Source organism: Phasianus colchicus, chromosome 5 (genome assembly GCF_987193195.1).
Source record: "Phasianus colchicus chromosome 5, bPhaCol1.hap1.1, whole genome shotgun sequence".
In the NCBI taxonomy this organism is placed as follows: Eukaryota; Metazoa; Chordata; class Aves; order Galliformes; family Phasianidae; genus Phasianus; species Phasianus colchicus.
The window spans coordinates 55,833,492-55,855,477 of NC_143440.1; the positions used below are offsets into that span (position 1 = coordinate 55,833,492).

At 41.0% G+C, this 21,986-nt stretch overlaps 1 protein-coding gene and 1 long non-coding RNA gene across 5 annotated transcripts in view; one reads left to right on the forward strand and one right to left on the reverse strand.

Moving 5' to 3' along the window:
* Positions 1-43: 43 nt before the first annotated feature.
* PCNX4 (pecanex 4) lies at positions 44-15,583 on the reverse strand. Of its 4 annotated transcripts, XM_090141844.1 has the most exons (12): positions 15,339-15,583; positions 13,116-13,169; positions 11,873-12,599; positions 10,844-11,023; positions 10,238-10,752; positions 9,367-9,467; positions 9,094-9,216; positions 8,480-8,843; positions 5,842-5,945; positions 4,363-5,399; positions 3,685-3,871; positions 44-3,285 (listed from the first exon to the last, which is right to left on the reverse strand). In XM_090141844.1, the coding sequence occupies exons 3-12, from the start codon at positions 12,559-12,561 to the stop codon at positions 3,034-3,036; spliced, it is 3,552 nt and encodes a 1,183-aa protein (XP_089997970.1). In that variant the 5' UTR covers positions 12,562-12,599; positions 13,116-13,169; positions 15,339-15,583; the 3' UTR covers positions 44-3,033. The 4 variants fall into 4 exon arrangements, with proteins under 4 accessions (XP_089997970.1, XP_089997971.1, XP_089997972.1 ...); XM_090141845.1 differs by lacking the exons at positions 13,116-13,169; positions 15,339-15,583 and adding an exon at positions 15,034-15,332; XM_090141846.1 differs by lacking the exons at positions 13,116-13,169; positions 15,339-15,583 and adding an exon at positions 14,817-15,010.
* A 291-nt stretch (positions 15,584-15,874) lies between these two features.
* The window catches only part of LOC149917945 (uncharacterized), a 34,957-nt gene continuing 28,845 nt past the window's right edge, over positions 15,875-21,986 (forward strand). The window contains exon 1 of the long non-coding RNA XR_016467151.1: positions 15,875-15,960. This is a non-coding gene — a long non-coding RNA (uncharacterized LOC149917945). The remainder of the gene's footprint in view (positions 15,961-21,986) is intronic.

Below are 21,986 nucleotides of genomic sequence, written 5' to 3' on the forward strand. Positions count from 1 at the left end.
CAGAGGTGGAGAACTGAGGACTGCAGTTTTAAAACTTCTACAGTTGAATTAACATTCAGTTCAATTGTTAACTAGAAATACTTCTGTAGTGGTAATTTCCCTATGTTTACAAGCTTAGTGACCTTTTTGCTGCTGAAGTCCTCAGTAATGTTTGGATGTACCTGAAGCCACACACTCTCCAGGTTAAAAATAATAATAATCCTACTTCATATATATAATTGAGCAATAATAAAAGAGTAATATATTTATAAAATGCTGAAACTTCCTAAGCATAGCAGAGTCAAAAGTGACATTTTTCACAAGACTTTTAATACAGAAGGAATCTACTGTCTAGAACAAAAATGACTGATCAAATGACAAGCAAGTCTCATGCAGCTCTGGAAGAACAGAAGGTTCATTTCACTCCATTAAGCTGATTCCTGTTGCCTCATAGTAACAGAAATGAGACAGGCTGTCTCTGGGACTTAATGTTTTTGTATGAGAGCTAAAAAAATCCTGCTTAGATCAGAAGGGGTGAAAATCCTCTAATGAGCACTGAACTTTTGTTAGATTAAAGCTGATCTTGTTCAGTATTCTTTTTCAAGGCCACAGTGCCTTATGCTTACCTTTGTGTGATGAATACTGCGATCTGTAAAGCAAGCAGGTGTTAATAACAATTTACAACATAGCTGATGCATACCTGGTTACAAAGGTAGAGCAGTTCTCAGGGGTCAACCAGATACTGCATCCCAAATCATTCCCTCAGACAGATGAGTAGTAGCATAGGTGCTTCTAAGAGCAGCAGACAAACCTGGCTTGAAAGTGCTGGAAATTCCTCATAAATCAAGGAAATGCTCCAAAACAAATGAGACTGTTCAAGTAACACACAGAAAACAACACACGTAACAGAGGCACTGAGCCACATCAATCTCTAGTGCAGACCAAGAGACTTTAACCAGTGGTTCTGTCAAAAATTAGATTCTGAAGAGGGCTACAGAAAATCATTACGAAGAGTCAGTGTCATGCTGTCACACAATGTACTGGAATGTATGAATTAACTCAGTACATTCATGAATGAGGGGCTGCAGGACATGCTGCCTGCAGTAGCAGGGGACAGGATGCCACAGCACACTGGAGTCTGTCCGTAAACAGGAATTCTGCACATAACTAATTCTATTCCTCCATCTGGTACCAATCGAGATCTCTGCTGGAAAACCGGGGCCAGTAACACCAGTTACCAGCAATGCTTTTCAAGAAGGCTGGGTACCAGATGGAGAGAACTAGGAAAAGCAAGAGAAAATGATCGCAGCTCTCTTCAGTCTTTTCTCAACTAGTTTATTCAGTTTATAGAAGACAAAGTAGAAAACAAAAGAATTAAATTTTCTGTGAAGGTCAGTTGGAGGTGTACATTGAGGCAGGGAGGTTTAAATTAGACAAGAAAAAAACAAACAAACAACAATCCCAACCTTTCCAACTGGTATGAAATGTTTTATCCCACTTAAAACATCTGCCAGGATAGTCCTCCTTGACTGGGAGCTGAAGCAGGTGCTCTATAAAAGCCCCCATCAGATCTGTGTCCACAACTCTGTGTTTCCAGGTACAGGGCAAGCAAGGATTTGTGTAGTTATCAGCACTTTGCTGTTCATGCTCCTGCAGCACAGCAAACAACCACTGTCTAAAAGCTGATTCCATGAATACTCTGTGGGAATTTCATACTGTACTGCGGAAGTTATACTTTGGTATTTGATGGTACCAGAACAGCCACTTCAGAATTCCATTACAGGGTTTGCATACTTCACTGGTGAAAACACACAGTTAATATCCACATACATAGCACACAATCCCGTGACAAATTTTATCCAACTGAAGAACATCTTAAAGGTGAGGAGCAGAAGTAATACACATTCTCCAAGTTATGCAGGACAGGGTTCTCTAAACCAACACCATACCAGCTACAGAGCAGATGTGCTTTAAATTGATTCTACAGCTTGAAGAAAGACAAGTATTTAATCCTGCTCAACCTACACCAGCAATAACTACACTGTAACTACAGATCTACAGAGAAAATACATTTATGTGCTAATGACTGGTGGTAATGACCGGGATAAAGTAATCACTGGAGAGATGACCCAGACCTGTAATAATATAAAACAATTGCCAATTGTCTTAAGCTCTGCTAAGGTAACAAAACAAAACAAAACCATAATAACAGATCTGCCAAAGACAGCTGGGCTCCACCCTCAGTCATCGAGCACTCACTGCATTTGTGGAAGACTGCTTAGTGATGAGGACATAGGATACATACAATAGTTTAAGTATATATAGCTGGGTACTGGAAGAAGGAAATAAAATTAATGCATTTGGACCTAAATTCTATCTGTCCCCTAACCATACATGCCCACTTTCATCAGCAGGCCATACAGGTTATTAATGTGTCAGAATGCAAACTCTTTTATATGAATATCTTTGCCCCCACAACATGTACTTTGGTAAAAATCCTCCCTTACAACTTCACAAAAGCACAGCTGATAACTTACTACAACTAAGGAAGATCACCCAAAATCATATATTATCACAAGTACTAAAACTGAACTCAGTCCAATATAAAATGGCCAGAATAAAAAAAAGAAATCATATAAATAATCATATATACACTTTGGTTACCAACTCTGTGGTTGACGGTTCTACAGGGAGCTGTAACCTGTCAGTGCAAGTCACCTGTCCAACTATTACAAAGAAAAAGATCAGAATACACCACAGTTAATGATCAGAATCATGCTGCTCTTCTCTAACCTGGAGAAGAGAATTTCAGCATCTCCCGGCTTGTCAGCCACACTGGCAATGGTGTCTCAAATGTTCCAGCAGCAAGAAAACAGAACTTCCTGCCTGCTGAAGGTTTTGGCTAGCACCACTTCTGTGCAAATCACATACACTGGTTTGGCACTGCCACCCAGCGCAATTCTCAGTCTTGTAGTGTATAAATGTAGCATAAGCATCTTTCCCAACAGGCAAATGGAAAAGAGAAAATAATAACAAAGAAGTGCTACAGACAGTCTAGAACAAAGACAGATGCAGAAGCTCAGAAGAATAAACAGGGTAGCCAAGAGGTGGGTCTGCAGCTTGCACAGTGAGGTTTCTCAGAAGAACTGGGTGTGCCTGGATGCTGTAGCGTTCTTCATCATCGTTCGTGGCATACAGCAGCTCCCAGGACAGATTTGCCCACTGACCTCGGACAGCTTCATCATTAAGCTTTCCCACTTGTACTAACAGTTCCTGGAGAGTGAGGACTCGCCCAGTGTAAATTCCCTTCAAAAACAAACATCAAAACGTTCATTATTTTCTCTAAGGAGTCACACAAGCACTTCAGTTACAAAGCACTGAATGAGGCTCTGAAGCACTGGAACTTCTCATGCTATGAGCACTGGCTCTCTAAAATGGCAAAGTGCATCAACTTGTCTCCTTGATTCAACTCTTCCATTCTGAAACATAACCAGCAAATATGACAGCATCTGAAGAACAATGCCTTGCTATTTTCAACAACGGTGATGTCAGCTCCTGTCTAGTACAATTTGGTGGCACAGCCTTCATCTTTTGGAACAAAACAAAATAGGAAAAACCAAAAAACACACACAAAACACCAGACAAAGCAAAAAACAGTGAAAAAGAAAACCAAGCTTTGACACTGCTCGCTATGATTATTCTTACCATATTTCGATCATGCCCCAAAGAAAACAGGTATGGCTTTTCTTGGAGAACTGCTTGCTGCCACTCAAGATCTGACACCAGCCCAATGTACCAGTCATTTTCATATTCTTCCAGATAGTTAACAAGCTCTTTGAAGTTCTCAACTGGACCCAGGCTTGCTTTGTCAACCATGAGTTTAAAAGTGTATCTGAAAGGTACAGAAAGACATACAGTAAGTACTGCTGCAAAGGAGGGAAGGAAGAAAGCCTCTCAGGCAGTACTAACTTTGTCAGTTACTTCTTGACAGCTGAGTAACTAGCAGCTAGTGAGCATATGCTTTTAGCTCACCCAGACGTAAAGCACATTAGCTGAAACAACTTCCATTCACTTCAAACACTGTTACCCCTGTCTGTTAATAGGAATTGCCAAAGATTTCACTCCATTGCAATTCTCCCAGGTGATGTGGACAATGAAAATGGGTTGAATTTCAAGAGTTGGAGGCACCTGCAAGCAGGAAATGAATAAAGGAAACTCCATACCACATGCTTTGTGGCCTTGGGACACAGGCAGTATTCATGTAGAAAGAAGTACAAATACCTTTAAATGAGATGGTTTTAAAGTGAACTAATCTTTGCAAACTTTCAAAGTTCAGTATTCCCTATGTCATTTTTCAAATCTGAGAAAGTATTCTGCATTTACCTGAATGCTTTTAATGTAAGTTGGAACAGCTCTGGTTTGCCAGTTAGCCAGTCCAAGCCTACAGACCAAGGAATACCACCAGTGTAGGCTCTGAACACGTGGCTCGGGGCAGGCACTGTGTTATCCAGTCCAAATAGACCGAAACAACATGACAATACACCGTGGACGTATAAGTCTTGTAAAGCTTTATCTTTCATAAGGTCATCAAGTAAATTGGAAGGCTTGTCTTTCAGGTGAAAAAAGTCCAGCTGACTCAAAATGAAATGGTACCATTCTTCTGGAAACTTCTGCCTCATTTCATGGACTTTGGAAGGAGGCACTGGGGCTGTTCTCCATTCTTCAGGGATGCTCAATAGCTCTGAGTAAGAGCAACTAAACTCAACCCGAGGTAAAACTTCCTGCTGTTTTCCTTTGTCTACAGCAGGAAGCCCAAGCACAACAGCCCTGTGCAATTTATCTTCTGGCAACATTTCCTGCAGGATATCTTGGCTTTGTGTTTCTACAGATCCTGGAATAGACAGGTGCACTTTTGGTGTCATTCCCAAATGTCGAGGTTCTTTTCTATCTCTCATTTTGCCCCTGGGTTCGAGATCAAAAACATCACTATCATCAGTCCAGTCCTCAACTGTATCAACGCTAAAGCTTTCTTCATCCCTCAGGGGCCTGGGTGCTCCTACTGCACCACTGTGCTGCTTTCCTGCAAATGGTCCTTTCTTGTTCCTGTCTGCACTGCCCAGGGTTTCCCATGCTTTTGATTTTTTATAACAATACTGGACAAGCATCCATACAAGCACTTTAATGAAATCATCTTTTAGATGCTTTAAATTCTCATGGGAGTCAATTATTCCAGATAACACATTTCTGGCATCAGAATACAGTCTCACAGGTAGAACAGTACAAGGAGTCAAAATGTGTCCAAAATGGTGATTGAGAGAGAGCATCTTTGCGTGCTCCTGATGTTCAAAGGCCATTTCAAAAATCTCATCCACCCTGTGAGCTTCAGCAGCATGACAAGATGTTTCCTGCAGCTCCAGTCCCTACAGCAGAAATGAAAACAATTTGGTTTTAGTCTTTACCAGACCATATCTTCTGTTTTCTTATAACAATATTTTTCCCAACAAATGAAGATGTGCTCCATTATCAGAGTTTTTTCAGAGGGGAGCTGCCTATAAATCTAACTCGACACTCACTACACTGTTAGGCACAGATAAGTGGCTCTAGAAGAAGCCAAGAATTTGCCTCATGCAAATCTCTATCAGCTAATAAAGACATAACAAGACAGAAAATAAATAAGTTTACACCTGCTTGGCATGTCAGATGCAAGACTAGTTAATGCAGATGGAACACCCATCTTAAAAAATTGACTGTAAGTAACAGCAGGTAAATTAGTGATGTTGTTCGACGGTAATACAGCAAAATCTCTACACGATTCTAAAACATTCAAAAGTAAATCACAAGTTAAGTAAAGCATGCAATTACCTTAATATTAACACCACAGTAAGTGAAGCCTTTTTCCAGAACCAATATCCACATTAGTCTATCCTGAAAACGGCACAAATAATGTGACCCAGGTAGAGAGAGACCTAAACAAGAAAAAAAAAGAAAAAACCCAAACCAACTGCTGTGTTACTGTAGCATTCTATCAGTGAAAGCCTTTTCCACATGCCAGCTAAGAAACTCAATTGCATACACAAAACATCAACATAAAAATTAATTATACCTGGCTAATTAGTACCCTAGGACCTTAAAGGAATTAGCTGCAAAGTGTAATCTTGAAATTGTGCTGCTGTCTTTGAAAAAGCTGTGAAAAATTGTGAAAGTCTTACAGAACTGCATGACCACAATATTCACACTGGACCAGGGTTAAGTAACCCCACCCTTAACTCCTGTCATAGTCTTCTGTGATTGCAGATCACCTTTAACTGCATTTCCAAGTGCACAGTTTCCATCAATGGAGATATATTATGGAGATATAAAATTCTTGAGACTGTGGAATACTGTGAAGAATCATCATCTAACATATGGGTATCTCAGTGGCCCTGCTTACTGTGGAGTACAAAATTAAGGGAACAAGAAAATTCTCCCTCAATGGAAGTCAGTACCTATACTACTAGTTCCTGAATTAATTTGTCTGTATTGTAGTGATTAAAAAGATATTATTCAGGATACAAAATACAGAGCTTAAATCATTCTGCTCAGGTTAGGAGTGGCTGTTGATTCTCTTGAGGGTAGAGAGGGTTTGCAGAGGGATCTGGACAAAGTGGAGGGCTGGGCAATCACCAACTGCATGAGGTTTAACAGGAGCAAAAAAAAAAAAAAAAAAAAAAAATCAGCTGTTGTAAGTTTGACATCACCAAAAATGTCTCGAAAACTGAACTGAAATTTTAAAATTAAGTTCTGAACAACATCAGATCACAGATCAAAGTCATTAATGCTCAAAAATCCCACAATGTGGTGATGACTGTAAAAATTACACAGCTTATACCCAAACACACACGTACTATTTCTCTCTTTTAAGCTATTTCAGTAAAAGGCACAATGCCAAACATCCTACCAAATGGGTTATTATGTATTTAAGTTACAACCACTGTCAACTCCTCACACATTGGTGCTGTTTAGGAAGTCTGATGCAGCAATTTATGACTTGCTTCTGCTCTCACTCACATCCAAGTGATCACTCACTTCCATGGAGAATTTCAGTTCTAGAACGTTGTAAGATGGAATCAGTGAAACCAACCATTAAGCTGCAGTTAAAATTTAAGTAACCTTTTCTATCCCAGTGAGCTAATGAAGTGCATTTTCTTGCTAACATTTTGCAAAGACTTCAACATTTTTCTTACCAGCTGTTAAAGCTACTAAAACTTCTTTACATGGAAAAAAGTACAGCTTTAAATTAAAATAGAGACACACAAAGTGGAACATTTTCATATTTTAACTCATCTGAGAACACAACATTTTTTCTTGCTTAAAGACATTCATTCACAGATTTTCCCATTAAACAGAAGACACTTTTTCCATCAAGATTAGTGTTTTAAATTATTTAACCTGAAGTATACATGCCACCAAAGTCACAATGGCCATAGAGAAACATATAATACACACACAGAGGCTGATGGACTGGATAATTAAATGTCTCTTTTCTTTAGAGGAAAAAAGCTTCCTTTTTTTTTTTTTTAATATCTAACTGCATGAAAACTGCAGCAACTATTTCCTAGTAAAGCAGTTGTATTCAGTCTTCACGACAGAGTGATTAACTTCCACCCTCTTTAAATATCAGTCCAACTTTTCTAGTTGTAAACCATTTTCTAACAGGCTTCTGAAAACGTTTGTCTTTTGTCAAAGGGCAACGAGCTTTTGATTATTTATGCTATATAGAGACTGCTCATCTAGAAAATGAGCTTGCAATTTTGAGTTATTCTGTCTCCAGCTGGGAAAAACAGCAGCATTTCTTCCCTTTTATTTATATAAACCTGTAAAATACCCAGCATCGCGTTCATCTTAGGCTTTAAGATGAGAAGTGTTGTTACAACCCTGTAAGATATGACATTAAGTCTCATCAACTGGTTCTGGTCTCAACTGCTAATGCTAGTTAGGTGATACCATATATCTTATGGACATTCCATCCATATTCATCCTACCTTATAACATAACCAAATTAGTAGAATCACCTTCTAGTCCCCAGATACTGGAATGGATGAAGAGAAAGGCATGCACATACACAAACACAAAGAACAGTTTGACACCTCCTTCTCTCCTTCTCATGAGAAGTCCTCAATTCACTGTCTCTATACAGGTGGGATGAAGTCATGCCATCTTTTTTGTTCAGTACAGAAAGATCAAGACTGATACTGCTTCGCTGCCCCCTTTGTTTCTGCTTATTTGCTTATTTTAAAGACAACAAAGAGGAGTATTTCCTTAAGAGAACCTAAAAATAGAGTGGCATGAGAAAGATGGGAGGTAATCACTTTTTCCTCAAATGAAAAATGTCTGGTTATCAGATTTAACCTAAGCAATTGAAAAGTATTATCAACCAGATGCTGATTCTGCCGTGTTCCAGCAAAATCACATTTCTCAAAGTATTAATTATATTCCATCATGGTCTGGCTGTCATACCTACCTAGGCTACCAGCTGCTAATGCAGACTGCAGAGCAAGAGCCAGGCTTGGAACCATCTGCTGGTAGTACACTGTGTCAGAGCAAACACATGCTGTAGCACCCACTGGTCCTGGCCAGCTTCGGATCGGCCTAGGAAACCCAATCAGAAATACTGGTAGGGTGAAGAGAGGCAGCAGTGGAGAAGAAAGGAGCGCAGAAATGGCAATGAAGATCAGCAGGATTGGGAAGAAAACCACGTTCAACATGATTAAGGTGGCAGCAGATTTACGACGTTGTTTTTTCTCTGTCCATGATGTCAAAAGAATGGCTATGGCAAATTGCAACTTTGAGGCAAACTGAAGCAGTCGATCCCGTAGGATACCAACCTGCAAGATACATATAACATGAGTATGTTAATCTATATTTTCTATCACAGCACTGCTAGAACTGCCTTATTTAGAATAATTTTAAGAAAATGAAGAGTGATTATCATTGACTTCTATTGGAACGCATGTCTTAGTACATAGCTTTTTAGTATCTGGTAGCTCCTGAACCCTGACCATCTCTAATAGGGGAGGGCTAGGAAATAGAGTTTAGAGTACAACTAAATGCTAAAATATACATTATGACAATTACCAGCAATAGTCTGATTCCTGTATCAAGGCTCTTGTTCCACCACAGGTCTGGATTGAACACCAACATTTGCACTATTGACACAACCACAATGTCCACTAGGGCATTTTCTGTATTCTGCCATACCTAAAATAAAGATACATTAAAAATACATTTTAAAAATATGCTTAATTTTTCTCTGCTTTCTTGACCTGGAATATTTCTGCCAAGTCATCTTAATACTTAAATAACGCTAAAGAGAATTTCTTAGGCTAAGATAATTAAACTTCAAATTACCATCCTAAATATTCTTGTGAATCCAATGGAAACAGAGACAGAATGAAGGTTTTGCAGTGACCGGTCTAGTGACAGGAATGCTATCATAGCAAATGGAGACACTGAAATGGAAACAAAAGAATAATTGATTTCCTTTCAAAAAACAAAGTTTACAGTGGTAAGCAGTATTATTGCAGAATAAAGTCTTAGTGTAAAAAGAGAATTCCTTCTTTCATTATGGCAAGCTCCATTTTGTATTACACTTCCAAGACATCAAACAACACGTCTGCACTAATGGTAATGCAAACATTTATGTCAGCGCTTGCTTTTCACTCATTATTGCTTTGTTTGTTTCCCTGAGGAGAAAGGAATATTTGTAGCTCAGTCCACTTCCCCAAACTGGAACTTCTTATGAAATTGAATGAATTTAGGTCAAATTTTGGTTCCCTCAAAGTAAACAAATTTGTCCCTATCCCCACCAGAAAGGGGACTGTTCTGTTTGCTAGCAAATTCAGTAAACCTGAAGACTCTCAAATCACTTTAGATTCCACAGATTCCTTTTTTAAAAAGCCTTTTTTTTTTTTTTTTTTTTTAAAGTGAATACCGATGTTTTAACTAAAATCCTTTAGGAGGCCTTACTTCTTGAGCTGGAGTTTTAATAATCTCAAATTTTAAAGTATATCCCTTAAAAAAAAAATAGACTGGTAATCACTTTCAAATATTTGGAGCCCATATTTCTTCAATGCACAAAGAACAGCAAAGAACAACAAATAATTCCAGCTACTTGGTTTTTCTTAGTTCATTCACAGTCTTGCACATACAGTAATTCTAGCGTTGTTTCAATCTTCCTATAATCATCATCTAACAAACAACAGATAGTGTGTATTCCTACCTAGTGTTAGTAAAATCCTCCTGACAACACCAACTTTCATTAGCCTTCTTTGCTTCTCCATGAATACAGTCACAGTCCTGATATCCTTGGGATAAAAGGGGTTTCGGAAGGTTCCAAACAAGTACACTCTCTGAATCTCTCTAAGAATCCACACAGTTACAAGTAATACCAGCAGAATGTAACTCACTACAGCCTGGGGACTGGCCTTGGAAAACGATGAAAAGCCTGCAAACTGATGCAGCAGGCTAGCTTCTGTGAGAGCAAGTGTCAGTACAGTCAAATAAAAAATCAACTCCCTCCACCCAAGCTGTATTCTAAGACCACTATGCATATCTTTAGATTTGCTGGAGGCTAAACGGCTGCTCATGGTGCGTTTGAAGGCAAAACCAATCTCGCTTAGGTTAAGACTCAGTATGAACCCAAATCCAGTCATGAAGAGGATCACACCGAGAGTGCTGGGAATGAAATACGATGCTATTGCTGTTCCAGCAGAAATGAGAAACATTACTAACAACCTGTGAAGGAGAAAATAAAAAAGATTTGCTTGAAAAGAAAAAGGTTATAAACAATATTGCTATATTTTATCATTGTATAAACAAAATTTACTTTGTGTTACTTGACATAGGTGAACCTCCTAGTCCAAACTCCAACAGTTGTTCCATTCCCCATAGAAAAAGTGCGTCAAGCGGGGGCAGAATTCCCATTGCCCACAAGAACGGCAGACAAAGAAATACGACGTGCAAAATCTGGTTTGCCTGCTCTAGAATGGGTGCGTTGACAGCAAACCTGGAAAGAAGAAATGCATTTGACTTTTTGAAAGGAAAATATAGCTGACGTGTGGGAAGGCTTTTTGCTGAATTAGTACAGTCGATCCAGAAGCATAAACATGATCTATTCAATCAAGGCCTCAACCGCTATCTTTTAAAATTCTAATCATGCAATTTTGTACATGAAAGTATTTAAAACTTTCTGTAACAACACAAAGATCAGTATTAGAAGTCGGCATAAATTCTAAGCCATATACAGCTCATCAGCAGGCACACTGACTTACAGGTGGACTGCTAGGGTACTGGATTTCCCTCTGCTTCCTAGTAAATAAATACGCGTGCCTCAAAGGAATGTTTTCAGGAATTTAAAGAACGTCTGAATTTTCTGTTCATGAGTTTATAGGGAACTATTTGGGGGCCAAGACCGTTTGTGTAATTATCACATTATAACTGAAAAAGCAACTAGGGTAAATTATATCTTCAAGTGCAAAACTAATCAAATCAAAACCAAACATGCTTTTTTTTTAATAATGCATTTGAAGTACCTCTGTCACATGAACACATTTTCTAAGTGATATCACTATTGCTTGACAAGGAGAAAGACTGTAAAGTACAGCTAAAAGCAAACTGACACTGCAGAAGACAGTTTTAACTGTTCCTAACTTAGAAGCTGCTCAGTGACAAAATATACCAATTTAAGAACAACCTTTTATACACAATGTAAAGCATCAGTATCTGACATACATTTCTCTGCCTTCTTTTGGACATCCAATTGATTAATTTCCCTCAGAAAAAGTTTCACCTTTCTTATAAAAATACATATAAAATTACTGCTGCTTTAATTAGCAAAATGCTGCATTAGGTTTACCTGTGTGCAAGATCCACTGCAATAAAAACAAAAATATAGAAAGGTCTCATCAGAGCGTTGATTTCGTAAGTATCCAGTGCTTGAAAAGTAGCTGTCTCAGTAGCTGTATTTACTATTAACGAATACTCTGCTATACATACAGTCACCCATCCAAACACAAAGATCATAACAGTTCCTCCAATGTTGTTATACAGCAAGGTTATTCTGTTTGGCAGCAAATACCAAGTTCCCAGCCCGCACAATACCCCTGCCAGAAGTGAATGGAATACAGTGTTGATTATGTACTTCTTGCCAGGAATAATAAATTTTACTGTCTCTGAACCTATGCAGCTGGAAAATTCAAACTCATCTTCATCTGTTAGAGCATTCTGGATTTGCATTCTTTCTACTGTCACTGTTTTCTGTTTTGCATATAGATTTGCCATCTGAAGAATAAGCGCAGTGACAAACATCAGTCCTCCTGAAAGTGCTGCAGTATAATAGTCTTTCATAATGTCTAATTGGTACAGAAGCGTTCCTACTCCTCCCAAAACCCATGGCATCAAGAAAAGAATGATCTGATTCACATATACGTAAGGAGGGGCACAATAGCCCAGTTTAAACCGGGGACCTCCCAGCACAGTCTGCGGAAAGCGCTTCAAGAAGAACTCCTGCTTGTAATCATTGAGCAGCGGTACATCTGGACCCATTCTTATTACTCAGGAATGCTGGATGAGTATCATTTTTCCTGTAAGAGAGCAGAAAGAAGAAGAAGGAAACATTACTGAATCTTACTCAAAAGTGAGACAGGGAGTTGTTCTGTCCTATTCTCACGTAGCAAATTCTAGTCAAATTTTGACGTGTTAGTACCAGAAATTGTCCTAATGCATTCGGAGATTTTGCTACTAGAATACAAATAATAAGCAAACACCAAGAATGTCAGTAAGACCATTTTTTAAATTAAAGAATATGTTAACGATCCAAAGATTTAGGCAGCAGATGATCTAACCTGCTACTGGGAAATGAGAAAACCACTCATCTCCACACCACAGTGTCTGCCTAAAAAGGATTTCTTTTTCACCTGGGCTAATTCCAAACACATCTTGCTATAGAACTCCAACTTCTATTAATCCTGTTAGAAATCTCCATGGACAAACTGAAGAGTCATTGATTTGGGCAAATCATCAAGCATACAGTCACACCTGACGTCCCAACAAAAATCAAAGCATTATGAAATAAACTGTAAAAAATTAGTAAAGCCTACTTTTTTTTATAACATCAGCATCTTTAGTGTCTTCCCAACGTAGCTTTCTGCCTCCTAAAACATATAAAGGAAATAAACACCAATAGTTATCCATGCGCTGATTGTGCACAACTCACATCGTCCTCCTGGCAGTGGGGAAAGCTGAAAGAAGGAGAAAACAATCACAGAATGGCTCGGGTTGGAAGGGACTTCAAGAATCACTAAGCTCCAACCTCCCTGCCACACGCAGGGCCACCAAGTTCTACATTTAATACCAGACCAGGCTGCCCTCGGCCCCATCCAACCTGCCCTTGAACACCTCCAGGGATGGGGCATCCACAGCCTCTCTGGGCTGTTCCAGCACCTCACCACTCTCATGGTAAAGAACTTAAAACGCGTCTAAACCTTTACAGTGGATCATCATATAAGAGCCACTCACAAATACTCATTGAGAGATAATAATGGTAACTTCAATATTCAAATATAATCTTAAACAACTGGTCACAAAGGTGAAAATCCACAGATGTTCTTGGGAGATGCTAACATGTACAAAACTTCAGGTAAGACACGGGCTAGAACAGCATTCCTACTCCTCCCAAGAGCAGCACAAAGCACGCAGTGTAGAACTAATTCATTAATAGGAATGCTTCTTAAGAGATGCTGGATTGCCTTGGAGATGTGCAAGTATTGAAATTCTGCCTTCCTTCCACTGGACGTGAACAACCTGATGAATGCCTACTAGACATCACTGTTGATACAGTGAAATACATTGACCACTATGGAGTTCCCACCTACTGCAATCCCTTCCTTCTACAGTACCAAATCCTTTTAGGTGCATTCAAGCCCGCTTCACTCCTTACATATAATCACATACTAATGGCAGAGGCAGCTACTCCTCATTCTCAGACTAAGCAGCAGTGCAAATGAGAGATTCTAAAGGCCATTTCTATGCATTAGCTCAACCAGAAGCTTGCTTTCAGGGAACACTACCCCAACACACACCCCAGTGAAACACGGGGCCCTGCAGCTTTCTTCAACCACTCTCCACCAACACTGTGGATTATTTTTAGTTCTGAACTGCAAAAATTCCAAGCTAGAGGAAAGGAGAAGGCAGAAGTCAGTCATAATGGAAAAGACACGTGTTGACAATGGGGAGAGGAACTCAGTGCAGTCAGCTCAAGGATTTAAAAAATGTAACAGCGACACACCCAATTAAAAACAATTTTTAAATGTAATTTTAAAAGTTTACAGTTCAGCCAACCTCTTTTATAAGAATACTGCTTAAATGATTTGCATACACAAAAGTAAGTTGCTCCCAAAGTTAGGTGCAGCAGATTTATATGTAGCCAAAGGACAGAAGATGAGCTTCTGTCAAATATAGAACCAAATATAGCAAATATAGAACCAAAAGGTGCACCGTCTTCCTTTAGAAGCAGATCTTTGGCAGCCGTGACGTTCGGCTCTCTGTAAAAAGAGCTACTTGTGTGTAAGAAGGCCTTCGTTTGCGTTGTGTTGGTTTGTGTCGCCAACCAAACTAACAAAACATCCCTCTTACGGTTTCTGTGTCAACAATAAGACATCTTTGTGCGAGACGTGGGATCTACACACACAAACAATATAGTTCCACTTGGCCATCCTCCAAAAACCTAAGAGGAGCCAGAAAAGGAAGCGAGTTTATTTATAAAGCCCAAGACTTAAGCTGAAGAAACATGGAAACGACACCATCGGCAGTCCAGCAGTCAGGTAACACCTCTGGACTCCCACGAGGCGCTCACGCGTGTCTCATAATTTCTGCACAGAGCCCTTAGCAACGGGGCTCCGCACAGCACCGAGTGTTTACAGGACCTGGCTCCAGCACGCATTCCTAACATACAGGCCTGGCCCAGCGCTGACAACCCTCCTGGTTACCCAAACAGCCCGCGGGACAACAGCTGCTCACCCCCGGCGACATGGACACCGTCACAGCGGTGACAGGAGGGCTGTAACTCCATCAGACCGCTCCACGCCGTCTAGCCCACTCTCCCCTCCGTGTCCGCACGGAGCCCTCAGAGGAACGGCGCACGGGACGCCACCACCCCGTGCTAAAATCCCCGTATTCCCGCGGGAAAAGCCGCAGCTCTGTGGCAGACAGCTCCGGCACCGTGCCGCTGGTGGGGAGGTTTCTCCCCAGTGCCATCAGGCCCCGGCTGAGCCACGGAGCCCGCAGATCAGATCAGCTCCTCCGAGCACCACGGCGGCACCTACCTCAGGCCCGGGCTCCGAGCAGCTCGGGGAGAAGTGGAACGGGGCCGAGCCTGCGGCGGGAGGAGGAGGAGGAGGAGGACGGCGGAGCGCTGCCCCGCACACCGGCCCCACCGCTTCCCTGAGGGGGCGTGAACGGCGTAGGCCGCGGCCCGGCGCTCCTCCCCGCCGGCAGGGCGGGAAGAGCAGCAGGAGGAGGCTTTGGATAACGGCCGCGCTGCGGCCTCGCGGCGGCGCCCCGTCCCCTCACAGCCGCCGCCGCCATTTTGCCGCCTGAGGGAAGCGGCCGCGCGGCGCTGCGGGCGAAGCTCCGTCGGCGGCACCGTGTGTCTGTCGGCCATAAGTGCTGTCGTCCCGCTGTAAAATGAGACGTGAGGGCCCTGTCTAGCCGTGGCTTACTGGCAGGATCCCAAAGTGAAGAAAAAAGTGACCCCCCCCCCAGCCCGCGCAGGTTGCTGTCCCTGTGTCCCCCACCTGCCCGGGCCCTACTGACCGCTTTCGACCACTGAACACTGTTGAATAGACGGAGCGTGCTTCATAGGATTTACATCCAACAGTATTATAATGTGCAACTGTGTACCGTAGGGTAGCAGGGCATGCATCGGTCTACCTTAATATTCATGTTGTAAGTTCTTAAAAACTATTGCATCCGTTTGAATCTGAATCCCTAATAACGTTTAATGCATTTCTATGTACTGGAAATTCTAAATACAGCAAAGGAATTCCTCTGAGCGATTTGAGTCAGAAGCGTAGTAACTTTTTTTGGAGGCTTGTTAGTCTGTATTCTTCAGAGAGAACGAAAAGACAAAGTGATGGGTATCCAGTGTAAAACTTGGGAAACGTTACCAAAAAAGACATTTACATTTATGGGGTTTCTTTCTGATGGAGGTCAATAGTACAAGTGACACCAGAGCCCAGTGGGAAGGATGATGCACATCTCAGGCTGCTGGGTTTCTCCAGCATTCCAGACTTCAGGTTTATTCACACCTTGTCCTTGAAATGTGTCTCCTATTAAAATCCCGTACTGAAGTAATGTAAATCCTCTGACAATTTTGGGGGTAAGCAGACTTAAGCTTTATTTAAAGACAATCTCTGCAGCTTGTGTTTCAGAACTTAAAGATTCTTGCCTGTCCTTATTCAAGAAGAAATCAGAAATTGAGTCAGTGCAAATTCTTAAGTACTGGAAAAGAGAGCATACTAATTTATTTCTCCAAAAGTTAGAAGAGCTTTCTTGGTCATATAAAATAAAACTTGAAAACTGTTATAGGTCAATTTTGCCAGCCTCCAGCTGTCCTTTCCAGATTATTGTAGCGTGTAACTGCAAGCATGTGAACAATTCCTCTGAAATTAATAGTTCTCATCTGCCTGAATTGAGATATACATAAACTATTTGCAGGCTTAGGACTTGTTTTTTTGGGTTGCTTCTTTTTAATTGGTGAAAGGGCTCTTAAATCTGATCCCCAAGTAAACATCTTGCATATTTTCATACTTCTTATGTTTACTTTGTTATGAATGAGGAAGCTGTGTATGCTGAATGTATATTATCCACAACTACTTTTTCATGGCTCCCTTAGAAGTAATTCCTTTAGACAGTATGACTTTAGGCTGGCAGAAAGCCATGGAATACTTGGGAGTTTGCTTTTTTTTGGATGACTTTATCCCTTTAAAATAAACTATTTACTTTACAAAAAAAGTTTTAAAAAGTTCCTCTGTGTGAAAGATACATTTCCCTGGGTCCAAGGGCTGTCAGTGGTATTTCTGAACACTATTGATCGTGCCATTGTAACGGTCACCCATGTGGTGAATTTTATCAAGTATTAACTTTCATTCAGTTGCTCACTTGTCTTGGAAGTCTCTTTCGATTGCTGTGCTTTGAGAATCTGTCACTGATCTGAGCAGAAAGGGACAGAAAAAGAACTACAGATTGCAAATTTGTGTACTGCTTGAATTGTATGTGACAACCCAGGACTGACTATGGGATATTTTGCATCTTTGGTTTGACAGGGTGTAAGAGTCCTGTGGCCATGCAGACGTCATGGTTGTCATTTATCCCACAGTCCATGGCCGTGTAGATGTTGTGGTTATGAATGGAGGCAGACTGTGTGCAAGAGACCCCACTCCAGCAGCACACTACCTCTCGCTGCTGGAGCTTCAGGACAAGTTGTAGCTCTTGTATTAGTACTGAATTTATATCATCTGCATGCAAGCCAGTGGGTGCACTTCACCCAGTCAAGAATGATCGCCTTCACACCCCGTAGTTATCAGGGTCTGGGTTCTGATTGCCTCCATCAGGATCTCACTGTGAAGATTCTCGTGAAATTCCCACAACACTGAGGGGTGCATGATTTGTATACACCATCAGCTGCTCCTATGGCAGGACAGACCATTAGGCCTGCAGGTGAATCTCCCACTTTATATGAACAAATGCCTTTTTAGCCTAATGGTTAGAAGCTGACAGTATCCACCCCCCGTGCTTCACCACGCTAGCAGCAAGTGATTAATTCTACTTCTGCTAGAATCACAGTGAGGGGGTGGGAATGAGCTGGGGTGCTGGAGCTAGGGAAAAAGGACGGGGAAGAAATGCACTGTCCTGCAGCATAAGCCGGCTGCCAAAATGCTTCCCAATAGCAGAGCTGACCCTTTGGAGCTCTTACAGGTGGCCGTGCTTGGACAATAGATTAATGTTTTGGAGGAGAGGAGCTTGTGAGCATGCCTGTGTTTATCCCTGTCTGGAGCATTAAAACTATATCTATATTGATGCAAATGGTAAAGTTCTGTTCTCTGCTTGTGCTCAGCGTACTGCAGTACTGTTAATTAAGCTTTGTTAGTTTGACGTCCAGTTTTTCCGACGTGGTTTTGATGTAATCTTTCAAAATTCTGAAACTCTGCTTTTCTCCTTTGTATGTGCAAGTACATTTAAAAAGGATTTTCATAATTTCTTTGTGCCCAGCTTCTCTAATAAGGTTGGACAGATTCTCACAGTTTCTGTTGCTAATATGATTCCTGGCAAATAGAGCAGAAGGTTCAGGAGAACAAAAGAAATGATCTAATTTTAGTAATGGTGCAGACTGGGTCTGTCATTTTGCTCTCTCTTTTATCCTCCTACCCTTTTTGAATGTCAGCCTCTCCCAGCATCGCTTCTTTTCAGTTTGAATCTAATTCTTGTTCTTTGTCAAGGGCTGGGCATGATGAGTTTTTAGATATTCCTCTGAGCAGAAGCTGTAGTATTTGAGAGGCTTATCGGGGAGATTTGGACTTGTCAGAGGTAATTTACTAAGAGTGAACCACTTCTAGTGAAGCTGTTTTTGAAAGTTAAAAAGCCATATATCTGAAATTTCACTTAATGTATATGTCACATTTATATTATCCATTTTAAATCTTCAATCAAAATCTGAGTCTAAGGAGTGCATTGCAGTGTGAGGATAATAAGAGAATTAATTTGGTTCTGAAAGACAAAGAGGGTTGCATTTAGTAGTGGAGGTCAGGCCTCTGTCTAGTGAAGTTCTTTGGCTTGTGCATAATTTAAGTATGAAAATTGCTACTGAAGCCTTAACATTAAAAGTGTTCTTGCAAAAACAATACTAACATGTTTTAAATTAAGTTTGTGCGTACAGACTTTGCTAGATTTGGACCCAGTGACATTGTTCTGTTGAACCGCAGTTATGCTCAGTTTACCCAGCCTTTCTTCTCATGCTCCTGTTTTGGATATGAGAAATAAACAGGCTGTATTTGCAATTTGGATGATGGTAATTATAGATAGCTGATGTGCAGAACCATGCAAGAATGCAAAGAGAAAAGAGCAGTGTGGACTGAAGTGAAAACCGCTGAAGTGGTAACAAGATGCAGAGGACATCCTTTCTCCTATGTTAATTTATTGTGTGTACAGCAAAAACACCAGCAGGATTAGAAATAAATTATAGCTCAGCATTCACAGACATAATGTATTCCCAGATGAAAAATGAAGCCAGCATAGAAGTTAATTTTGTTCCCAAACAGGTCTATCTAAATAATTAAATCAGCCTTGATTAAAAATGGACAGTTTTATAAAATAAATCATTCCTGATGATCCAGCTCTAGCTGATTTCATTATCTTACATTTCATGTCACCTGGATAGAAGAGGGCTCTAAAACCTAAACAATATTCCTGCTGGAATACTTCTGCTAAAATAGCTTCCTGTGATGTAACAGACCATACTGTTATGCCTAAAGTTGGGCTCTGGGATACAATCAGTGTAATTTAGAATAGTGTTTTCAAGTGCAAATGCTCGCTAAATAATTAGGCAAACCTCCTGCCCTACTTCTGAGACTGATTTAAAAAGTGAGCTGAGCAATTTTGAGATTGAAGGAGTATTGCTTCTGAATGTTCCATCTTCAGGAATTATATTTACATTGCTTTTTTTATTTCAGGAATCATTAACCCTGAATAAAAAGAAAGCAAATTAAAAATCCTCTGTGCCAACTAGGGAAAGTTTGCAGTGAAATGTCCTGTATCTCTTTACCAAGCAGCTCATCATTTAATCAGAAGATGAAAGGGAAGGACCAGCCCTTCCTTATTTCTCTCCCATTTTTGCATTCCATGCACAAGGTTTGAATGTTTTCAAGGAGAAGCTCAGCTAAACGCTGTATTCAGGCTGGGGCAGCCAGCCCCTCTCCTTGCTAGCCATGCAGCTCCCTTCCTTGCTAGCCATGCAGCTCTCACAAGGGTGCTAATAAGGTGCCTAATGATATCCATGTTCTTGAGGCACGTTAAGAAATCCCACAGATAGAGCTCACATTCTGGAACAATAGTGTTTACATTGGCAGGGCTTTGAACAGAAACTCACTTTCACTCCAGCTGCTGGGTGTGATTCTAGCAACTAATCTAGCTCTTTCAGTAGCAGAGTTTGTTGATACAGCTTGTTGCTCTTCCTGTCACAGAATACATCAATAACCTGGACAGTCATAGAACCACAGAACCACAAGAGTGTTCAGGTTGGAAGGGATCTTTGGAGGTAACCTAGTCCAAGTACTGCTCAAAGCAGGGTCAGCTGGAGCAGTGTCTGGCTGGGCTTTTAGTATTTCCAAGGATTGAGAGTGCATAACCTGTTCCAGTGTGGGTTGTCTGGGTTTGGTTTACTTTTTTGGTTGCTCTTTTTTTTTCTTATGTTTAAATAGTTTCCTGTATTTCAGTGTCCATTGTCTGCTCACTGAGTGCCATTTAGAAGATTCAGGCTCCGTTTCATACCCCTTCCCATCAGGTGTTGATACACATTGGCAAGATACTCCTGAACTTCTCCAGGCTCAGCAGGCTCAGCTCTGTCAGCTTGTCCTCTTATGAGAGACAGTCCAACCCCTTAACCATCACCATGGCCCTTCACTGGACTCATCCTAGGATGTCTATGCTTCCATTGTACTGAGGAGCCCAAGACAACCAAGAAGTGCAGATGTGATCTCACTATTGCAGAGGAGAGAAGGATTACTTCCCTTGGCTTGCTGGAGATGCTCTTCCTGATGTAGCTTTTGCTGTAAGGACACATTGCTAGCTTGTGCTCAAACTGTTGCCCTCCAGGTCTCCCATGGGAGTTCCTGCAGAGCTGCTTTCCAGCTGTTCCACCCTGTTCTGAGACTTGTGGTTGTTCTTGCCCAGGGGCAGGGCTTTGCAATTCTCTTTGTTGGACTTTATGTAGTTGCTGTTTGCCTGCTGTAAGTCTTTGTAAAGACTATCTCTCAGGATAGAGTTGGAGGGATGGAGGTTTAATTAGCTCAGTTCCCACAAAATTCACACATTATTACCTACCTTTTTTGGTCTGATGACCCTCTATAGCACCATGTCATCACCCTGATCTCTCACTGAATCTAAAATGAAAACAAAAGCAATCGATAAAGTTATTTGCTTTGTAAGTTTATGCAGAAAAAGGAAGGAAGGGCATTTAATTCTCCATGATAGTAGCTAAGTCATACAAAGTTTTTATTTATGGCATTTCTGCTTTAACAGCAGGAATCCTGCCCAAAAATAGATGTGTATAAATTGAAGCCTCTTGGTTATGAATGAATCACTTATTTTCTTTATATTTATCCAGCTGAAATTCATAGTTTCCTCTGTGTACTATGCTTTTTGCTTAGTTTTCTTTTCAACAAGGCCTCACCAATTCTGTCCTCAGCTCACCTACAATGAGAAAGCAGAGCATCTGTGCTGTTTCCTGATTGTATAAAATACAGGGAAATGCTGCTATGAAATGCCACAGACTGGAATCTCCATCAGATTGACAGATGTCCTGAATATCCAGAATTCTGTCTTTGCCTTTCTCATTTTACCTGTTATCTGGGGGTAAATGAGATTTAGAGCCTCGTGGAACAGTCTGATGGATGGGGCTGTTGGTCCCTTCCTTTATGTTTGCCATCCACATTGCACTGATTCACAGAATTGCAGGGGTTGGAAGGGACCTCAAGATCATCAAGTCCCACGCCCCTGCTAAAGCAGGCTCCCTGCAGTAGCTCTCACAGGGAGGCATCCAGATGCCCAGCGTGGATTGACTTCTGTCTGTGAAGATTTCTTACTTGAGGCTCTTCTTTGGATCTGCACTTTCCGGTCTGTAACAGAAGGCTCAGACAGCGCATGGACTTTGGGACATAATCCTGGTTTCTGGGGACTCAGTACTGAAAAATGCCTTT

Coding starts and splice junctions, on each gene's coding strand:
- PCNX4 (XM_090141844.1), bottom strand. CDS start 12,561: ATGGGTCCAGATGTACCGCTGCTCAATGATTACAAGCAGGAGTTCTTC. Junction 10,753..10,843: donor CCTATGTCAAGTAACACAAA/GTAAATTTTGTT, acceptor TCTCCTTCACAG/GTTGTTAGTAATGTTTCTCA. Junction 5,400..5,841: donor ACTGTGGTGTTAATATTAAG/GTAATTGCATGC, acceptor TTTCTGCTGTAG/GGACTGGAGCTGCAGGAAAC.